The 19404-nt window shown below is 56.6% G+C and overlaps 2 protein-coding genes across 5 annotated transcripts in view; one reads left to right on the top strand and one right to left on the bottom strand.

Moving 5' to 3' along the window:
* LOC149869885 (uncharacterized) overlaps positions 1-19404 on the top strand; it is a 499172-nt gene that overhangs the window by 26835 nt on the left and 452933 nt on the right. The window lies entirely within an intron of this gene.
* On the bottom strand, positions 1104-19286 carry LOC149869907 (uncharacterized). Of its 4 annotated transcripts, none has more exons than XM_090035217.1 (7): positions 17794-19286; positions 15033-15205; positions 14412-14538; positions 12564-12686; positions 7991-8173; positions 4978-5153; positions 1104-4468 (listed from the first exon to the last, which is right to left on the bottom strand). In XM_090035217.1, the coding sequence occupies exons 1-7, from the start codon at positions 18347-18349 to the stop codon at positions 3284-3286; spliced, it is 2523 nt and encodes an 840-aa protein (XP_089891343.1). In that variant the 5' UTR covers positions 18350-19286; the 3' UTR covers positions 1104-3283. The 4 variants fall into 4 exon arrangements, with proteins under 4 accessions (XP_089891343.1, XP_089891344.1, XP_089891345.1 ...); XM_090035219.1 differs by lacking the exon at positions 17794-19286 and adding an exon at positions 17350-17702 and having other exon boundaries at positions 1106-4468; XM_090035220.1 differs by lacking the exon at positions 17794-19286 and adding an exon at positions 16623-17343 and having other exon boundaries at positions 1106-4468.

The raw sequence follows: 19404 nt of genomic DNA, 5'->3' as shown, positions 1-19404 counted from the left end.
ATGGCAGGGGGTTGGACTAGATGATCTACTCAGGTCCCTTCCGACCCTAAAAACTATGAAACTATGAATACAATGTACTAGAGGGGGACAAAGGGTTTCAAGGGGTAAAGAAGGACTCATTTCAACCCGAGGTAGATGGCCAACATGAAACAGCAAAATATGCTAAGGGCCTTAACGTCAGAATACTGCAACATGTTCTGCGAAACCCCAGGGGAGGCCCGAGGGGTGGAACATCATATTCAAACCCCATCAGGACAGATCATACGTTGGAGGAGGCTACCTTGACACTTATGGCCAGCAGTCAAGCAAGAAATTGAAGTAATGAAAAACTTGGGCATCACAGAGGAATCCTGGAGTCCGTGGAGGAGCCAAATGGTGCTGGTCCCGAAGATGGATGGTACCATAAGATTATGCATCAATTACCAAAAGATAAATGAAATAGCAACATTTGATGCTTTCCTGATGCCCCAGGTCAAGAAGATGCCGGAGAAGGTCGGCCAAACTAAATACATTTCGACCTTGGATCTCACTAAGGGATACTGGCAAATTCCAGTGGCCCCTGCTGACAAAGACAAAACCACCTTTGGAACACCCTGGGTTTGTTCCAATTTAGATGGATGCCTTTCGGGCTCCATGGGGCAGCAGCCTCATTCCAATGCCTGATGGACCGTTTGCTAGCCCCGCATGAAGAGTACACAGCCACGTATATTGATATTATCGTCTTCTCCCGATTGGGAGACACACTGCCGGCATCTACGGGAGATCCTTAACAAGCTCCGTCAAGCAAATCCCCAAAAGTGCACCCTAGGAAAGAGGTAAACCCAGTACTTCGGGTTTATGGTAGGACAAGGGAAAATAAAACCCCTCACTGATAAGGTGGTGGCCATCAGACAATATCCAGTACCACAAACCCTCAAACAATTACGATCTTTCCTGGGTTTTGCTAATTGTTACTGTTGTTTCATTAAGGATTTTTTGGAGAAGGCTGCACCTCTGACGGAGATGACAAAGGAGCGGAAAAACAGACTGCAGCGGAGTTCTAGAGCCATCTGGGCCTTCAAACAAGTAAAGACAGCCCTGTGCCAACACTCGATGCTGTATACACCCGACTTCAGAAATAATTTTTATTCTTTTTTTTTTTTTTTTTTTTTACAAACAGATGCCTCTGGCACAGAATTAGGAGCCACGATACTCTACAATTGAGAGTGTTTAGAGGGTAGAACTATTCCAGTATTACTTACTCGGCCGTAAGTTCGTGCTAATTACAGACCAGGCACCCCTGCGCTGGTTGTGAACCGTCAAACTTGATAATGCTAGGCTAATGAGATGGTCTCTTGCTTTACAATCTTTTTATTTTTCAGTGAAACATCCGGCAGGAAAAAAGAGCAGGAATGTGGACTTCCTGTCACGCCCAGAAATTACAACTGACACAGATACAAGAATGACAAGCTCAGTGGCTTGGGACGAGAACAATGAAGACTCGATGAGTCTCAGTTTTTTGGGGCGACACAAAAGAGGATGTAACGGGGCTTTAGGCAAACTCATTACTGTGGGTGAAACTAGGTCACAGGTGGAGGCATACACACACCAGGAGTGGTTAAGGGCTTAATTACCACCACCAAACATAAAAGGCAGCACACAGCAGTAAACGTTGCCCTTTGGGCACTGGAAGAAAGCGGAGGAAGAAACTGATCACCAATGGATCATCCCAGGATCGTTAAGACACTAGACCATCCTTCTCTGGTGAGACAGGGAGAAGGGTGGGGGAACCCTTACCTGTCGGGACAAGTTGCAGCTGGCAGGAACCCAGAGTGGTTGGAGACGACGATCACTGATAGTTGCCTACTGGGATTAGCCACAAACGGCTGGAGTGGCTACATCCCTACTGGGGCGCAGGGTCCGTCGAGCAACGGTGCAGACTCTGAAGAGGAAGCACGAAGGACCGTGCCTGCAGAGGTCTCTGGAATGGCCAGAGTAACAAACAATCCCCAGGCAGACTCAGATCAGCGGAGGATCTGAGATCAATGCCCAACGCAAGCCTGTTGCCCAGCGAAAGCCTCAGAAAAACTATAATTGACTAAAGCGGTGACTTCACCGCCCCCCGTTAATGAAGTAATTAGTGGAAAGATACTTTTGTTGCTAAGTTAAATAAAGACCTGCACTATTGAAAATAGCCAGCCTGGGTGGTCTGCTATATTTTATCTATCCCTGCAGGGAATAACATCCTTATTTTTCCATCTTCTTAGTCATGGCAGGCGAGTCCTGCGAGCAGAGTGAGTGGAAGGCAGACACGCTCTCACAGGGAGATTACAACATGCTGCATTTCACCCAGACGATGCCTTCATTCGTTCCCCACCCTTCCACAAAAGAGGCAGGATATGTCACAGGATGCACCTCCTTTACCCCTACTATCACAATTCACACTTTGAGAGGACATAGAGACCAACCACAGGGGTATCACATTAAGTTGTGGGGCTTGATTACCAAGGAAGCTGGTATGGAGAATGGCATGGAGGGCAAGATGGCAGGAAGGGGAGGGGAGGGCAGTTGGCACCTGGTGGTGCCAAGTTCTGACGAGGAGCTGAGGAACAAAACTTGCCAAACTGGGTTCACAGGGTGGCAGTAGCAGTTTCTTGCATACCATGATGGGCATGTGCAGGCCTGGGACAGAGGTGATGCGGTGGGGAGGAAAGGCATGGTCAGGGTGGAAAGCAGGGAATGCTTCCCCAGCAATAAATGTCCTCCTTCCTGCAACTCTACAGCCTCAGTACAAGAACCCTGGGGCCAGCAGAAGTCAAAGCTGGGAGTCGGCCAAAGCTAGTCCCTGGATGTCATTTGGAGCCAGCTGTCTTGGGGAGGGCACCTATTGTGAAGTCACTTCTTCTCCCCCTGGGAGCACTGGCTGCTTTTAGAGAATGATGGGGTGGCACAGGCTCCAAGGCTGATGCAAGGATCAGATCACAGACTCCCCCTGGCTTCTACCCAAGGTGTTTCCTTTAAACCCCTCAGCCGCATCAAACCTAGGAGGCCAGCTTCTGTGTTCTTTGGGTTTTGCAGTGCCCTAGAAAGGCTGAACAATAAGTGAACTCTTGATGTAGTCCCCTGGCATGAGACTGCTTCCCTGCATGCAGACACTGGGGGGGTGCTGAGCCAGTATACATCCCCAAACCCTTCCTGTATTGCTGGCAGAATTATGGACACTCCCAGATAGGGATGCACTGGTGCTGGGCCAGTTTGGAGGAGTGGAGGAAGCACTTCCTGCACTCAAAGAACTGATGTGCTTTTACTCTGTATGCATGAGCTGGTCCCGGCCCACGTCAAAAGAGAGGGTGAAGCTCTTCCCACACTCTGAACACTGATAAGGTTTCTTCCCTGTGTGGATACGCTGGTGCTGAGCCAGGTTGGAGGACTGAGTGAAGCTCTTCCCACACTCTGAGCACTGATGTGGCTTCTCCCCCGTGTGGATACGTTGGTGGTGAGCCAGGTTGGAGGACTGAGTAAAGCTCTTCCCACACTCTGAGCAGTGATGTGGCTTCTCCCCGCTGTGGATACGCTGGTGCTGTGCCAGGTTGGAGAACTGAGTGAATCTCTTCCCGCACTCTGAGCACTGATGTGGCTTCTCTCCACTGTGGATACGCTGGTGCTGGACCAGGTTGGAGAACTGAGTGAAGCTCCTCCCACACTCTGAGCACTGATGTGGCTTCTCCCCGCTGTGGATACGCTGGTGCTGGGTCAGGTTGGAGAACTGAGTGAAGCTCTTCCCGCACTCTGAGCAATGATATGGCTTCTCCCCTCTGTGGATACGCTGGTGCCTAGCCAGGGTGGAGGAGAGAGTGAAGCTCTTTCCGCACTCTGAGCAGTGATGTGGCTTCTCCCCTCTGTGGATACGCTGGTGGTGAGCCAGGCTGCAAGAGTGAGTGAAGCTCTTCCCACACTCCGAGCACCGATATGGCTTCTCCCCTGTGTGGGTGCGCTGGTGCCTAGCCAGGTTGGAGGAGTGAGTGAAGCTCTTCCCACACTCTGAGCACTTATGTGGCTTGTCCCCTGTGTGGATACGCTGGTGCAGAGCAAGGCTGGAGGACTGAGTGAAGCTCTTCCCACACTCTGAGCACTGATATGGCTTCTCCCCCGTGTGGATACGCTGGTGCTGAGCCAGGTTGCAGGAGAGAGTGAAGCTCTTCCCACACTCTGAGCAGTGATGTGGCTTCTCCCCTGTGTGGATACGTTGGTGCCTAGCCAGGCTGGAAGAGTGAGCGAAGCTCTTCCCACATTCTGAGCACTGATGTGGCTTCTCCCTTGTGTGCATGCACAAGTGCCTCCTCAGGTCAGAGAGCTGCCTAAATCTCTTCCCACACTTGGTGCAGCAGTGCCACACACACTTGTGCTGGGACAGGTCTTGCAAGCACATGAAGTTCTTCCTGCAATCAGTGCAGTAGTGTGTCTTCCTCCCTAGGTGAATGCGCTGGTCCTGAGACAGGGAGACAAAAATAGGTAAAAGTCTTGCCACTCTTGACTCAGCTGTGCATTATGCTTCCCCCTCTGCAAATGTTAATGCTTGACCAGGTCTGTGGGGAGCACAAAGCTCTTCCCCCATTTGTTGAAGTAGTGGGGTAGCTCTCCAGAATGGGTCTGGCACTGAGCAGGGCAGAGAGGCAGGTGAAGCTCTTCCCACACTTGGCGCATACATGGGACTTCTCCCTTATCTTGGGCACAGCCAGGAGTGATGGGCACTGAAAGGTTTTCCTGACCTTCAAGTAGGGGTGAGCTCAGCCCCTGTACTTGGCAGTGAGCTCCTGCTTCCCTCCGAGGCCCTACCCACTGCCTTTGCTTGCATGCAGTGCATCTTTCCAGCGGCTCCTTAGGTCTCTCAACTCTTTCCTGCACCCAGGGAACCTGCACCACAAATTCCTCCCCATATCCGGGGCTCTTTCTATGTTCTGCCCCTTCTCCACCCTCATGCCCAACTAGAGATGGTACCTGGCTCATGGCTACATTCTCCTTCTGCTCTTGTGGCTTTCCCCGATTCTCATGCCATGGCTCCTTCTCGGGTCTCAGAGAGTCCATCTCACCCAAACTCCCTGGATAAGTCCATGGGTCTCCAGACCCTTCCCCGGGAGACTCCTCCTCAGCTCTGCTCAGCGGCCTGGCACCACCTGCATGGGGACAAGAAACTCCAGATTAGTCCCTACTCTGCTGGGAAAGGACAAACACTGCTATTCCTTCTACTGGGATGGGCCTCAGAGCACACCTGGACCACGGCATTGTGCTCCCTCAAGAAAACCAGGTTTTGGCAAGAGGCCTTAAGTGCTGGGGGTGAGAAAGGGGCAGGTCCCTGTTCTGGGCAGGTGCTCCCTACTCAGTGCATTTCAGAGCTTGACCCTCAGAGTTTCTGGCCCAGCTGTCCATACCATCACCTCAGGCTCTACTAGGACAAGCACATGTGAGACATGTGCATTCAGGCAGTGTCTGAATGGCTTCATGCTCTAAGGGGCTGAGGACGAGGAGAGGACATAGACCTCTGGCTACCTTCTGAGGAGAGGAGCAGGGCTGTGCTTCCTGCCTGTTTCCAGGGAAAGCTCTTGTGCAGGGAATGCACCCATGGACCTTTCCTCTGCTGACCGGTCCCAAGTGGCCTCCATGTCACAGGAGTCTTCAAAGGGTCTAAGGCCTTGGCATCAACTTGAACCAGGACTCTGTGCCGAGTCTCAGGCTTTGTGACACTCTAGACCCCAGACAGGAAACAGGAAGGGGGCAATTCTGGTGGAAAGCATGGGGGATTCACTTCCCACAACCTGAAATCTTTTGAATCCCACCCCTGCCATGCAGCCATTTAATGCAGCCTGAGACATGATCCATCCGCATGATCCGGGGACAACAAGGCAGACCCTACAATGAGAGACTGCAGGACCTGAACCTGTTCAGCCTTTACAAGCGAAGGCTGAGGGGGGAACTGGTGACTGCCTATAAACTCACTAGGGGGGACTAGAAGGGTTTGGGAGAGGCCTTGTTTCCCCTAGCCCCCCACGGCATAACAAGGAATAATGGACACAAATTATTGGAGAGTAGGTTTAGATTAGTCATCTGTAAGAACGACTTCACGGTCAGGGCGGCTAGGGTCTGAAACCAACTTCCAAGGGAAGTGGTGCTGGCTCCTGCCCTGGGGGTCTTTAAGAGAAGGCTTGATGCCTACCTGGCTAGACTCATTTGAGCCCCGTTTTTTCTCCTGCCCAGGCAGAGGGTCGGACTTGAAGATCTACAAGGTCCCTTCGACCCCACTTCTGTGATGCTATAATGAAACTCTTCCTGGGTTGCATGTCTACCTGACCAGAAGTAGCCAGCGACAGCCTCAGCTTCTTTCTTGACCAACAGGAATGGCTACACAGAACCTCTGTATACCACCCTGATTTCAGTGGGGGACTAGGAATCCCATCATGCCCAAGGAGACGGTTTTACAGAGGTATGGCTACCTTGGGCTGGGGAATGAACGCTTACTTTGCTGAGTGAAGATGGCAACTTAGGATTGTGGCAGCCCACGGAAACTAGATCTGGGACAACAATCAAGACACTGAACATGATTGTCAGCAAACATCTGTCATTAGAAGGGAATAGTTGTTTGTTTCAACATTGTTCAGTTTCAGAGAGTGGGAACAACACCCGCCTGGACACATTACAACAGGGGTGGGCAAAATACAGCCCGTCTAGTTTGTCAAGCTTGCAGTGGGTTCCATGATCCCGCCTGGCCGAGGCACAACCTGCTGCCCTCTGGGCACACAGTAAGGATGGGATGGCTGTGCAGCTGGGCTTCCTCTCTAGGCAGTCTGGGTGGCAGCAGCTCCTTCTGGATGCCATGAGCCAGGTGGTGTGGCAGAAATCAGTGCGTGCAGCCCTGATCCTGTGTGCTCTGCACCAGCTCCAGGCTCGCCTGTCCAGACTGAAGACTGTATAATCGTCTGGAGCCCACGCAGAGTTCACAGAATCATAGAATCACTGAGTTGGAAGGGACCTATAGACCGATCATCGAGTCCGACCCCCTGCCATGGGCAGGAAGGAGCACTGGGGGGGGGGCAGGGGTCACAAGACCCCAGCCAGGTGCCTGTCCAGGCTCCTCTTGAAGATGTCCAGGGAAGGTGAGAGCACCCCCTCTCTGGGGAGCCTGTTCCAGGCTCTGGCCACCCTTACCATGAAGTAGTTCTTCCTAATATCCAACCTCAACCTCTCCTCCCGCAGCTTGTGGCCATTGTTCCTGGTGACTCCAAGGGGGCCCTGCGGAACAGACGTTCCCGAGTCCCTGCTGCTGGCCCCTGATGAGGTTGTAGCAGCCACAAGATCCCCCTCAGTCTCCTCTTGCGGTGACTGAAGAGATTCAGGTCCCTCAGCCTCTCCTCATAGGGCTGGCCACGGAGGCCCCCAGCCATACGCGTGGCCTCCTCTGGACCCTCTCCAGGCTCCCCACGTCCCTCGTGAAGTGCGGCGCCCAGGACTGGACACAGGACTCCAGCTGCGGCCTGACCAGCGCCGCATGGGGGGGGAGCAAGACCTCTCTGGACCTGTCAGTGATGCCCCTGTTGATGCAGGACAGGGTGCGGTTGGCTCTGCCTACTGCTTCGGCGCATTGGCAACTCGTATTCATCCTGGAGTCAATCCTGACCCCAAGATCCCTCTCTGCCCCTGTGCTGCCGGGAGGGGCAGCCCCTAACCTATAGCCACAATGCTGGTTCCCCCTCCCCAGGTGCAGCACCCTGCACTTGTCCTTGTTGAACCGCATCCTGTTCAGGTCCGCCCACTTCTCCAACCTATCCAGGTCTGCCTGGATGCGGTCCCTGCCTGCCGGTGTAGTCGCTTTACCCCACAGCTTGGTGTCATCAGCAAACTTGAACAGGGTGCTCTCCACACCCTCGTCCAGGTCGCTAATGAAGATCTTGAACAGCACCAGCCCCAGGATCGAGCCCTGGGGGACTCCGCTGCCCACACCCTCCAGGTCGACACTGACCTGTCCACCACCACCTCTGGGTGCGACCCCGGAGCCGGTTTGCCACCCGTGTGACCATGCATTTGTCAATGCCGCAGCCCCTCAGCTTGCCCACCAGAACTGGGGGGGACACTGTGTCGAAGCCTTCTGGAAGTCCAAGAAGACGACAGCAACTTCCTCCTTCACATCTAAGCTCTTTGTTACCTGGTCGTAGAAAGAGACCAGGTTGGTCAGGCAGGATCGGCCTGGCACGAACCCATGCTGGTTACCCCTCAGCATCCCTTCTCCTGCAGGGCTCTCACAAATGTGGCCCTTGATCATTTTTTCAAAGACCTTCCCCAGGATAGAAGTGAGGCTGACTGGCCTGTAGTTGCCAGGCTCTTCCTTCCTCCCCTTCTTGAAAACAGGGACCACATTGGCCCTTTTCCAGTCCTCAGGGACTTGGCCCGAGCACCAGGAGTCCTCCAACAGCCGTGCCAACAGCTCCACAATGACACCAGCCAATTCCCTCAGCACCTGCAGATGAAGGTCATCCGGGCCCACCGACTTGGACACATCTAAGCCCTCCAGGTAATCCTTACCTAGGTCCAAACTAACAGTCGAGGGACTCGCATCCTTCCCGGGCCTCTCTACGCTGTCACCCGAGAGCACCCCGTTGTCAGCGGACAGGAACACGGAGGCAAAGAACGTGTTGAAGGGTTCGGCCTTCTCTCGCGCCTCCGTCACCAACTGCCCTGCCCTGCCCTGCCCCGTAGGGGTCCAGTGTTACCCCGAGACTTCTTCTTGCTACCTATATACTTGAAGAAGGACTTTTTGTTATCCTTAATCCCAGAAGCTAATCTAAGCTCCAGTGCTGCTTTAGCCTCCCTCACCAAATCCCTACAAGCTCGGGTCAGGGAGGTGTTGCCCTGCGTCTCTACCATATCACCATCGCCTTTGAGCTGCCCAGTGAGGCAGCAGTGGTAGTGCAAAGCAGACTCAGGGCAGCCCTGCGTGGGCTCGGGCTCTGTGAAGATGCAGAGGGAAGGGGAAGGGGCAGCTTTTATTCCATGCTAAGCAGCAGTTTCTTTCCCATGCCACTGCCCTGGCTCCAGGCTTGCTCAAGGTTGAGCAGCAACAGAAGCAGCTGTGCCAGGATGAAACTGTTACTTGTTGTGAAGGAAAATTGGTTCCTCCCTCTCACCATTGCCAGGCAGGTTTTGGTGCAGCTGCCCGGAGCTGACCTGCTCGGCATCAGTGACAACGCAGAGCAGTCGCAGGGAAACCCAGAAGCAATGGTGACCGAGCCGCAGGGAGACTGGGAGACTGTGGTGTCGATGCCCACACAGTCAAATGGGTCGCCAACTGGTTGGAGGGCCGCACCCAGAGGGTGGTGGTGGATGGGTTCTTCTCGACCTGGAAGGACGTGGGCAGTGGGGTTCCGCAGGGCTCGGTCCTCGGGCCCGCACTGTTCAACATCTTCATCAGTGACTTGGATGACAGGGGTAGAAAGCACCCTGTTCAAGTTTGCTGATGACACTAAGATGTGGGGGGATGTGGGTGCACTAGAAGGGTGCAATAGGCTACAAGCTGACCTTGACAGGTTGCAACGGTGGGCGGATGAGAATAGGATGGGGTTTAACACTGATAAGTGCAAGGTGTTGCACATGGGGAGGAAGAACCGGCACCACACTTACAGGCTTGGGGAACTCCCCTCTTGCCAGCACGGAGACGGAAAAGGATCTTGGAGTCGTCATTGACTCCACGATGAACATGGGCCGGCAGTGTGGGGAGGCAGTCAAGAAGGCCAACCGTACCCTGTCATGCATCCACAGATGCATCTCGAGTAGGTCCAGGGAGGTGATCCTCCCCCTCTATGCGGCACTGGTCAGGCCGCAGCTGGAGGACTGCGTCCAGTTCTGGGCGCCGCACTTCAAGAGGGACGTGGACGATAAGGAAAGAGTTCAGAGGAGGGCCACTCGTATGATCAGGGGTCAGCAGGGCAGGCCTTATGAGGAGAGGCTATGGGACCTGAACCTGTTTAGCCTCCACAAGAGAAGGTTAAGGGGGGACCTTGTGGCCTGCTACAAACTGGTCAGGGGGGATCAGCGGGTATTGGGGGAGTCCCTGTTCCCCCGTGCGCTGCCAGGAGTGACCAGGAATAACGGTCACAAGCTGGCGGAGGGTAAGTTTAGATTAGATATTAGGAGGCGCTACTTCACAGTCAGGGTGGCTAGGGCCTGGAACCGGCTTCCAGGGGAAGTGGTGCAGGCTCCTAGCCTGGGGATTTTTAAAAGGAAGTTAGATGAGCACCTTGCCGGGGTCATCTGACCCCGGTGCTCTTTCCTGCCAAGGCAGGGGGTCGGACTAGATGATCTACCTAGGTCCCTTCCGACTCTAGCTACTATGAAACTATGAGAGCCTGGCACGGTGTGGGTGACCGCACCAAAAACTGCCCGACAGCTGCGAGGGGGAGGGGCTACTTTTCCCTGCAATGAACAACATATTCTGCCCAGCTGCTGCGGCTGCTCAGCCTGGAGGGGCGAGCCCGGAGCTGGAACAGAGCAAGCTGGATTGGGCTGCGAGCGCTGGTTCACACTGCTACCATGGGGCTGGGGGAAGTGGTGGCAGCAGCTGGAAGAAGCTGCCCTAGCCATGCTGCATGCCTGGGGTGACTGAAAGTGTCAAGCCCGGGTGGCACAGGTTCGGGCTACGCTGGGCGTATGCAGGGGAGACACCACATGACGTGCAGGCTCTAGGCTGTTTCAGGGCAGGAGCTGACCGGCTCAGTTGGATGCATGTGGGGGCTCCCATGCACACCCCACATACTTTCAAACCCTCCCATGCAAGCCCCACAACCCATAGTTCCTCAGTCAGACAGCCCACAAACCCCACACCTACTCACACCCACAAGCCTCTGGGGGAAGCCCCGTTCACTGCTACATGCACACACCACACACATAAACCCAACCACCTTCCCCACCACATACCTCACAGCCCCCCACAAACCCCATACCAACCCACACAACTCCACAAACCACATGTACCCACCCACATATATCCCACATGCTCACCTACACCCCATATACACACACCTCAGCAGACCCCCACAAGCTCACCCAGCCATACTCCTAAGGGGTGCTCCAATAGAGATTTTGGGGGCTCATACCAATAGCCAATTTTTAAGGAGACATATCAGCCGATACTGATCTGATTTCTGATGCAGCTGCCTCCAGCTGGTAAGTCTGCAGTGGTGAAACGGGAGGGGGAGGGAAAGGGTGTGGGGGAGCAGATCAATGCCCCCAGTGGTGAGAGATGGAGTGGGGCTGAGGCAGGGCACAGGACAGAGCCATGGCTCATCCGGGGGGGGGGCAATGGGGAAAGAGGACATCTCCCGCCACTGTGCACACCCTGACAGAGCATGGGGGGGAAGGTGCCCCCAGATCTGCAAGGGGCAGGGTGAGCTGAAGCTGTGGTGTGGAGCCAGGGCTGCAATGGGCTGTGCTCGGGGTGGGCAGTGGCAGTGCTAGGAAAGGGCTACAGACCCCCCAAATTTTGCTGTAGCCCCTCTCCTAGCACCACCATCTGCTCCAAGTGCAGCGCGGGCCAATCCATGCCCAATAAGCCCCACACAGCTGCACCCCACCCGCCGCCCAGATCCAGGAGCACACACCCCTCCCCGTGCCTTCCCAGGTTGCGTGCAGCAACAGGAGCTGCGCCCCCTCCCCTGGACCCCTTGGACAAGCCACAGCTTTGCCCTGTACCTGTCCCGGCCTGGCTGGGCAGTGCCTGCCCCAGGCCCAGCCACACTCACTCCTCCACCATGGGGGGTCATTGATCTGTGTCCCCAAACCCACCCCCTTCTCCCTTCCAACACAACAGACTTACCAGCTGTATGCAGCTCTCCAAGCTGCTGGGCTGTGCTCCTCACTGTCTGCATGCCGTGCTGCGTCAGCAAAGACGTGGGCATTGATCAGCCAAATTATTGGCCACACCAGACAATTTCTGATATACTCAATTTTCTTTATATCGGTGCTGATCCGATATCAGACTGATGTAATGGTGCACCTCTAATACTCCTCCACACCCCCACAATATACAAAAGTAAGACTTCATTTTGAGCTATTATGCAATCATTTCTATACATATATTTCTATACATAAACAGCACAAACACACACAAATCAGGACAAAAATACATATTTGTAAAACAAAGTAAATATATTATTATGGATGTTTGATTTTTAGGATATAATTGGGGGGTGGGGGGGTGTTGTGGTTCCAAGATGGCAAATACCTTTTCCAAAAGGAGTACGTCTGGGGACAAGGGGAGGGTGGCAAAGGTCAGAGTTTAGGATAGGACTTACAGTCCGAAGATAGCAACCAGGGGACAGGGCCAGCCTTGCGGCCCTCAACAGCTCACCAAAACCGGTTACGTGGCCCTCCAGCCAAAATAATTGCCTGCCCCTGCATTACAGCAATAATATACTGTGTCTCAGGTCAGCACCCTGCAATGGCAGCACAGGGCAGGCTTGCGGTTCCCAGGTCCTGCTAGCACTCTGGCCATGGAGCTTTACTGGCAGCAGAGTCAGGTGGAAGGGACAGATACAACTCACCTGGCAGCAGGTCCTCCCATCTTGAGATTCCCCCACGATCCTCATCATCATCATCACAAGTCCAGAGCTCCACCTGTCCTTGCTGGATGCTGCAGATTAAGTCAGGTGTGGGACCTCGATATCCTGTTTAGGAAGTGGTTAAAGAGCATTTGTGACTGGGTATTGGATGCAGAATGTAACTGGGATTTGGGCAATGGATCCAATGAACTTAAGGTGTCTACTAGGGCCTTGATGGACAAGGGAGGATGGGCATTTAAGATGAAAGAAAAGGCACTGCAGGGAGAAGCCTTCAAGAGATAACAGTCCTCATCACCCAGGTGGATCAGGAGTGGTCATAGCAAACAAAGCACCAACTACTCCTGATTTAGAAAGGCATTAAACTGACAGTGTCACCAGGGACAGGTGAGGAGATGCATGCTCCATGATGTACTGGAGAACAAAAACAAAGCTTTCACTGTTTTCAAAGTACAAAAAAGAAGAGATATTGGACACACTTATGGATGGTCACACTTATCTTCTCAGTGTAATTCTAGGAAAAGAAGTGGAAATGAGCTTAGTGAAGGGACTCATGGCAGTGAAAGGCATCCATGACAAGAAGCTAAAAATGAGACTTTTTTTCTGGGACTCAGAGTAATTCATCATCGCCAGGGAGAGGAAAGGATGATTTCATAATAGCTGTAGATGCAACTGAGCAATCATCCTGTCCATTGGGAGGATCATCCCAGAGGGGTGACGAGTGCACAGGTTGGCAAGTACTGCAGGGTTGAACACCAAGTTGCTGGGAGCTGTGGATATGGACCAAAGGAGGCAGAAAGAGACACATTCCACAGCACGTGAAAGGCCATAACATAGAAATTGTCTATATGGTCTTTATTGAGCAGGACAAAACATTGAAGCACTTCCTGAAGGAAGCACTTCCTTTCTTCTGGGGGGAAGGGAGGGGAAAGAAATCATCAGAAATGCAAAACTGACCTCTTAAAAGCTCAGTACCTCAACACGGCACACAAGCTACTACAAGCCCTGTGTTAGAGATCCTCTAGAAATGAAAACTGGTTTTCCCTAGGTCCTGCAGCTAGCCCACTTCTTGTTATCACGACGATGGGCATCTGATCAACAGAGGGATTTTAGGGAGAGCACAAGAAAACTTCTGAGAGTGGCAGAGGGAGCTGGAGAGCACAGGCTGTAAAAAATACATCAAAGCCAGAGTCTCTGGTCTATGGAGATAAAGATGTTTGCAAGGAATGTGGACAATAGCTTCCAGGAACACCTTGTAACCCAGGTTTGTTTGACATCTCACGTACACAGGTCCCTAGAGGACCAGCTGCAGAAATGCATCACCCCCCTGTTGTAACTGCAGAGGCTGACAAGACTTTTTATTAACTTCTGCTGGGTCATAATGACAGGAGAAAGGAGACTTAGATATCACAGAACGGAGCATGCTAGGATTGTTAAATGTGTCTGGAGAGGACACGCGAGGCCAGACAGGGAGGAAATCAGAATCCTCCCCCAAGGAACAGCTCTTAGTGCATTTGTGCACAATGACCTGGAGATGACGTGAACATGCTGAGAAGGCAAAGGGAGATCATGCTGCCAAGAAACTGCTGCATATGGAACAACCAGGAGTGACAAGATCGGGGAAGGCACAGGTGAAGGCGGCTGGAGCAAATGAAGGAGGAGATCTCAGTCTGAAATGTGAGGGAGGCCTGATCACTGACAGATCAGCGGGGAGGGAGGGGATTTAAACCTCCAGCCAAAAGTTCATGAGGACGGGGCTGTTGGAACAGGGAGGTGACTACAAAACTCCAGAGTTCACATATCTCCGGGGGGAAGCAAGACCCAGAGCTTTACCCAGGGAAACGAGGGCTTGGTAATTCTTCACCATCTGGTCCCGGTAAAGCACCTTGTCTTCATCGCCCAGCAGCTCCCACTCCTCCCGGGTGAAATACACAGCCACGTCCTCAAACACCTCCCGGAGCTGCGGGCACAAGCGTTGCACCATCAGTGTCTCCTGGGCCAGCTGCTCCCAGCCCCCACAGCCCTGTCTGCACTCACCGGGCACTACCACTAATTGCAACCTTAGCCACGACAGGTAAGGGGACACAACTCCCCAGTCTTCAGCTGACATGTGATGTGGATGCAGCTGCGGATGCAGGAGTTCATGTGCCGGCCTTAGCCCAGCTCATCCCGCTCTCTTTGCTCGGTCCTTTGCGGCAGCCTGGGCAGCACGTTTAGAGGCAGGGAGCCCCGGCTCCACGCACTGTAACCCGGCCTGCCCGCGCCAGCACCCCTGGTATCGGCGCTCGGGAGGGAGCTCCTGCTAATGCAGCTCGGGGTCTTTGCAGCCTCCAACACCGCAGCCTTCACGCTCTTCAGGTCTCTGCTCCCCAAAGTCTTTACAGCACCCCGGGCTCCTCCTGCGCTCTGCCCCAGCTGCACTGCCCACCACAAGTGAACCGGGGCCCTGCTCACCTCCAAGCTCTCCTCCTGCTCTGGAGGCCTGCCCTGCCCCTTCTGCACTTGGCCTGGCGCAGGCCTCAGGGAGCTCCTCTCCTCCAGGCTCCCCGGGGACGTCCTCTGCCGCTCCGGCATCACCAGTCCCTCCTCAGGAGGCTGCTGCTCAGCTCCCTGCAGGGTCCCAGCACCTGCGGGTGGGAAGGGAGGGCACAGGTGAGCCCTGGCGGTGCTGGCACGGGGAAGCCCTGCTAGGCTCCTGCACGAGCCTGGGACGGGGGAGACGGAGGCGTCGGTGTGTGGAAGAGGGGGGAGAAGGAAGACTCAGTCCCGCAGCTCTTGCTAACAGACCTCCACAGCCACGAGGCTGGAGATGAGCCCCAGTAACTCTGTCCCAGCGCGGGGAGGGATCGCAGCACCATGACAGAGCCTGCAGGGACACTGCTCCCTGGGGAAGAAGCTCCAGCGACGCCGGGGCCGTATCAGATCCACACGCTAAGGGCAGGGGAGGGGAAACGCAAGGTCGGTCTGCTCCCGGGCACGTGAGGGGATCCCAGGGGCACCAGGAGAACAAGAACCGCTGATCTGTGCAGCACGGACCCCACCACCGTGTTGTGGAAGGGGATTTCTGCACCGAGGGACGGTGCTCACGGTGCTGGGAAGTGGAGACCCACCGCCCCTTCCCTGCCCCTGGGATCGAGCCTCGTCTGGGCCTCCAGCCTGAGGAGCTTTCGTCTGCTGACTGCTCCCAGGTCTGCTCCGGTTCAGGGGAGTCTGCAGCGGGACACAGGCCTGGGTTAGCTGTACGTGAACAAATTAGAGGCCACTTGGGAGTCTCATCTCTGTGGCACCTGCACCAGCCCTATATTGGGCACAACGAGCTCACAGGGGCATGAGAGATTAGGTTATTGATGCAGCCTCTCTGTGCTGGGTGCTGCACCCGTGCAGGGAGAAAGATCAGGGTCTCGGCCCGGGACCTGCCCGCGCCCAGGGATCACGTCTGTGCCAGCGCAGCCACGTGGTTACGAATATCGCAGCCCTGTCACGGGCAGGGGCAGACATGCAAGCCTCAGCCCCTGCCTGCAGCAGAGACAGTCCAGCACCAACATCTTCTTTTTAGACACAATGATCAGTATCCAGAACGATAAAATACAGACCAAGTTATGCGTGTTGGTCTGTGGGTTTCTTGTATATCTTCACAGAACCAGCATTCACCCTAAACACACCAAAAAAGCTGTGATCTACAGATGCCCCCGAATTTGCACTGAGGAGAAGACCTGGGATTGCTTCCTCACCCATCTTAAAAAGGCTTTCAACCAACAAGGACGCTCCTCCAGAGAGAGGTCACCCGTTTGAAAGAGCCACCCGGATGCAGCGTGAAGAACTGCTGCAGCACAGAAGAAAAACCCCAGCATCGCACCGCTGGTTATGACAGATCACCCCTCCCTCGAACCCGTATGGAAAATCCTCAAACTACTGCAGCCCATACTAGAACGAGACCTGTTCTTAAAGAGATCTGCCCAGAGCCACCCATCCCCGCCTCCGAACAAGCACCGAACCTCGCTGACCTCATCACCGGAAGCAAACTTCCTCAGACCCAGAGCTCACCGCATGGATGCAGAGCACGCGGGACGAGACATGTAAACCGTGCCGCTGCATCGCCACCGCGCCCGCGACAGAGCCGCAGCATTCCCGGATCCTACGGCTGCACCTCCAGAAACGCGACACATCTCGTCCAGGGCACCCACGCCCCGCCAGAAAAGGCGTAGGAGAGACCAAACCGCAACCGCACACCGGGACGAACGCGCACCGGACGGACATCTATCGGAGACGGGAACACCCACGCACCGCGGCGTGGGGCCAGATTTCTCACACGAAAACCACTCTGGGTCCAATCTCTGCGTCCTGATCCTGAAAGGGAACGTACAAAACACTTCCCAGAGACGAGCCTACGAACTCCACGTCAGCAACCTCCTGCACGCTAAGTCACGGAGGCTGGATTTCTGACACGTTATAACCTGCCTGACAGCCGACTCCCGAGGCGCCTCTCCACTCTCCCTGGCCCTTCTCTCCCCGCTGGCTCCTCAGTCTCCACCTCCAGCCAGCGCCAGTCTTGCACGCGCCGCGGGGTCTCAGCCCACCCAGGCAGAGCGACCGCGGAGACTTCCTCGGCCGAACCTTGCTCAAAGATTGCTTCCAGCTGCGTAAGTTGGTCCAACAGGAGGTATCAGATCCCGCCAAGAGCCTGGTCTGCCCGCGTCCCTCGGCCCACACGGCCACACCCGGCGCGGCAGACACGGGCCCCGCACCCGCGCCGCGCCGCGCCGCGCCTCACCTGAGTGCCGCGGGGGCGGGGGCCCCTCGCGGCGCACGCGAGGGGGCTGGTCCTCAGGCCGGGCCGCGCGGCGGGCGCCGGGCTGCTGCCGCCACGCACCCCTGGGGCCCGGCCGCATCCCGCCGCAGGCCCCGACCCGGGCGACGAGACCAGCGCGTCACCGCGCAGCCGGCGGCGGCGGCAGCACCCACGATCACGGGGAAACCGCCCCACCGGGAGCGGCTCGTGCTGCCCCGGGCCGGGCCGGGCCGAGCGGGCTGCGAGCTGCGGGGCCCCGACCGCAGCCCCTGCCTCGGCGCAGCGCGCACGGCCCCCCCTGCCCGGCACGTGTCCCGCGCCGGCGGACACGCGTCACTGACCCGCCCCGCTGCCCCGCCTCCTGCCCGCGTCACACGTGATGTCACAGGACGTCCGCGCCGTGTCACGCCTTCAGCTCCTCCCCACCGTAACCCGTGGCCGTCGCGCGGCGGGAGGCGGGCGCTGCGGAGGCCGGGTGGCGCGTGGCCACGGACACGACACGACACGACACGACTCGCGGGAAGCGGCTCCTGCTCCTTGCCGGCCCGGCCCTGCACAGGCCCCCGGCCCGCGCCGGCGGCTGCACCCGCCTGAGGGCTCGGAGCCGGCCCGCGCAGGCGCAGTCCCCTGGCGCGGTGAGCCCCGCCCGCTGCCCGCGCTGCGCCCCGCCCGCCCCCGATGCCCGGGGCGGCAGCCTGATGCCGAGCCGCTGCCTCTGCTCCGCCTCTGGGCTCCTTCGCGGGGCTCGGCCCGAGCCGCAGGGGGGCACGGGGCAGTGCCGCCGAGTCCCGAGGGAAGTTGCGGGGACCCCCGTCCCGGTCCCGCCGGCGTTGGACGTGTCTGCGCAGCCTGCTGTGGGCTTCCGTCCCTGCCGTGGCGTCACGGACGCACCCCCGTGCACGTGTGCCCGCGCCCGGCGTGGCGGGGTCCCGGGCGCTTTGTGCTGAGGACCAGCAGACCGCAGACCAGCGACCCGCATCATGCGGGCGGGCGGGCGGGCGGCCCTTTCCTATGCTCCGTGTTGGACAGGGTGGGCTGCAGTCTGCAGCACTCCAGGCCACGGTCCGGCAGCCAGCCCTTTGGTCTGGCCCTGGGCTGGGACCCCCAGGCTCCCCCTTGCTAGTCCCTTTCTGGTCCTCCAGCGAGAAAACAAACCAAAACCCCGGCTCCCACAGCAATGCCGCACGCGCGCGCCGCGGCACGCGTACGCCCCGTGTCGAGCAGTCCTCCAGCCGGGGGGTGCCTAGGGCAGATGACGCCCGCCCCCGGGGCCTCGCTGCACTGCCCCCCGCTCCCGGGCTTCCTCGGCCTGCTGTCTCTCCCCATCCTTGCGGGAGGCCTCGGTTCCTCCCAGGGCTTTCTCCCGCCCCGTGCGCCCTCGCTTTCCCTTCTCTGCTGCCTCCCCAAGCCAGCCCTTGCCTGGCTCTGCCCATTGTCACCCCTGGCCTCCAGTGCCCACCAGCTCCTTCCTCCCCCTGCCTCCTGCGCTCTGGCTGCCACGTCTTACCTCTCCACGTGTCCTGGGCTGCTTCAAGGAGCCTCATCCTGGTTTGTAGTGGGAGCCTCCATGTGCCTGTTGCAGTCCCACATGCGGGGCTGGCACGTGTACGGCAGCGGGGCCAGGAAGGGGATCGTGCCCACAGGAGGCCAAGAGCCAGGGCAGCGGTCCGAACAGCGCGGCAAGGGAGGGACTGAGCTGCGCTGTTTCCATAGGGTCTCTGGCCCAGAGAGACAGGTTCTCGATTGTCCCCCGGGGACGACATCGGTCGGACCCGGTTCCCCCGTCCTACCGAGACCCGGACTTCGTGTCTGCCCAGAGCACAATCTGCGGGTCCACAGACCTGTTATCGAAAGCAGCTGGTCCTTGGTTCCTGGGGAGTTTGTTCTGCTAACGAATAGCACTCGCTGCTGCAAATCTGTCTGACGCCTGGGGTGAATTTACAAGCGACTCCAACCCCGTGTGAAATGGGCACGCCACCGCCCCAGGGAGTGAGCGGCAGGGTGGGAGCAGCAGCGGGGACTCGCAGGCACACAAGC

The sequence above is a fragment of the Crocodylus siamensis genome, chromosome 2 (genome assembly GCF_052110815.1).
Source record: "Crocodylus siamensis isolate JL-2025a chromosome 2, ASM5211081v1, whole genome shotgun sequence".
Taxonomy (NCBI): domain Eukaryota; kingdom Metazoa; phylum Chordata; order Crocodylia; family Crocodylidae; genus Crocodylus; species Crocodylus siamensis.
The sequence above is the reverse complement of the archived record's forward strand: the minus strand, read 5'-3'. Positions and strand labels throughout refer to the sequence as shown.

Bases quoted from the DNA above. Each gene is read 5' to 3' on its own strand.
- LOC149869907 (XM_090035217.1), bottom strand. From the start codon at position 18,349: ATGATGCGGGTCGCTGGTCTGCGGTCTGCTGGTCCTCAGCACAAAGCG. The intron at 5,154-7,990 runs GTCAGTGTCGAC...GTCCCCATGCAG, and splicing joins CCAGAGGTGGTGGTGGACAG to GTGGTGCCAGGCCGCTGAGC. The intron at 4,469-4,977 runs GTACCATCTCTA...TCCCTGTCTCAG, and splicing joins AGAATGTAGCCATGAGCCAG to GACCAGCGCATTCACCTAGG.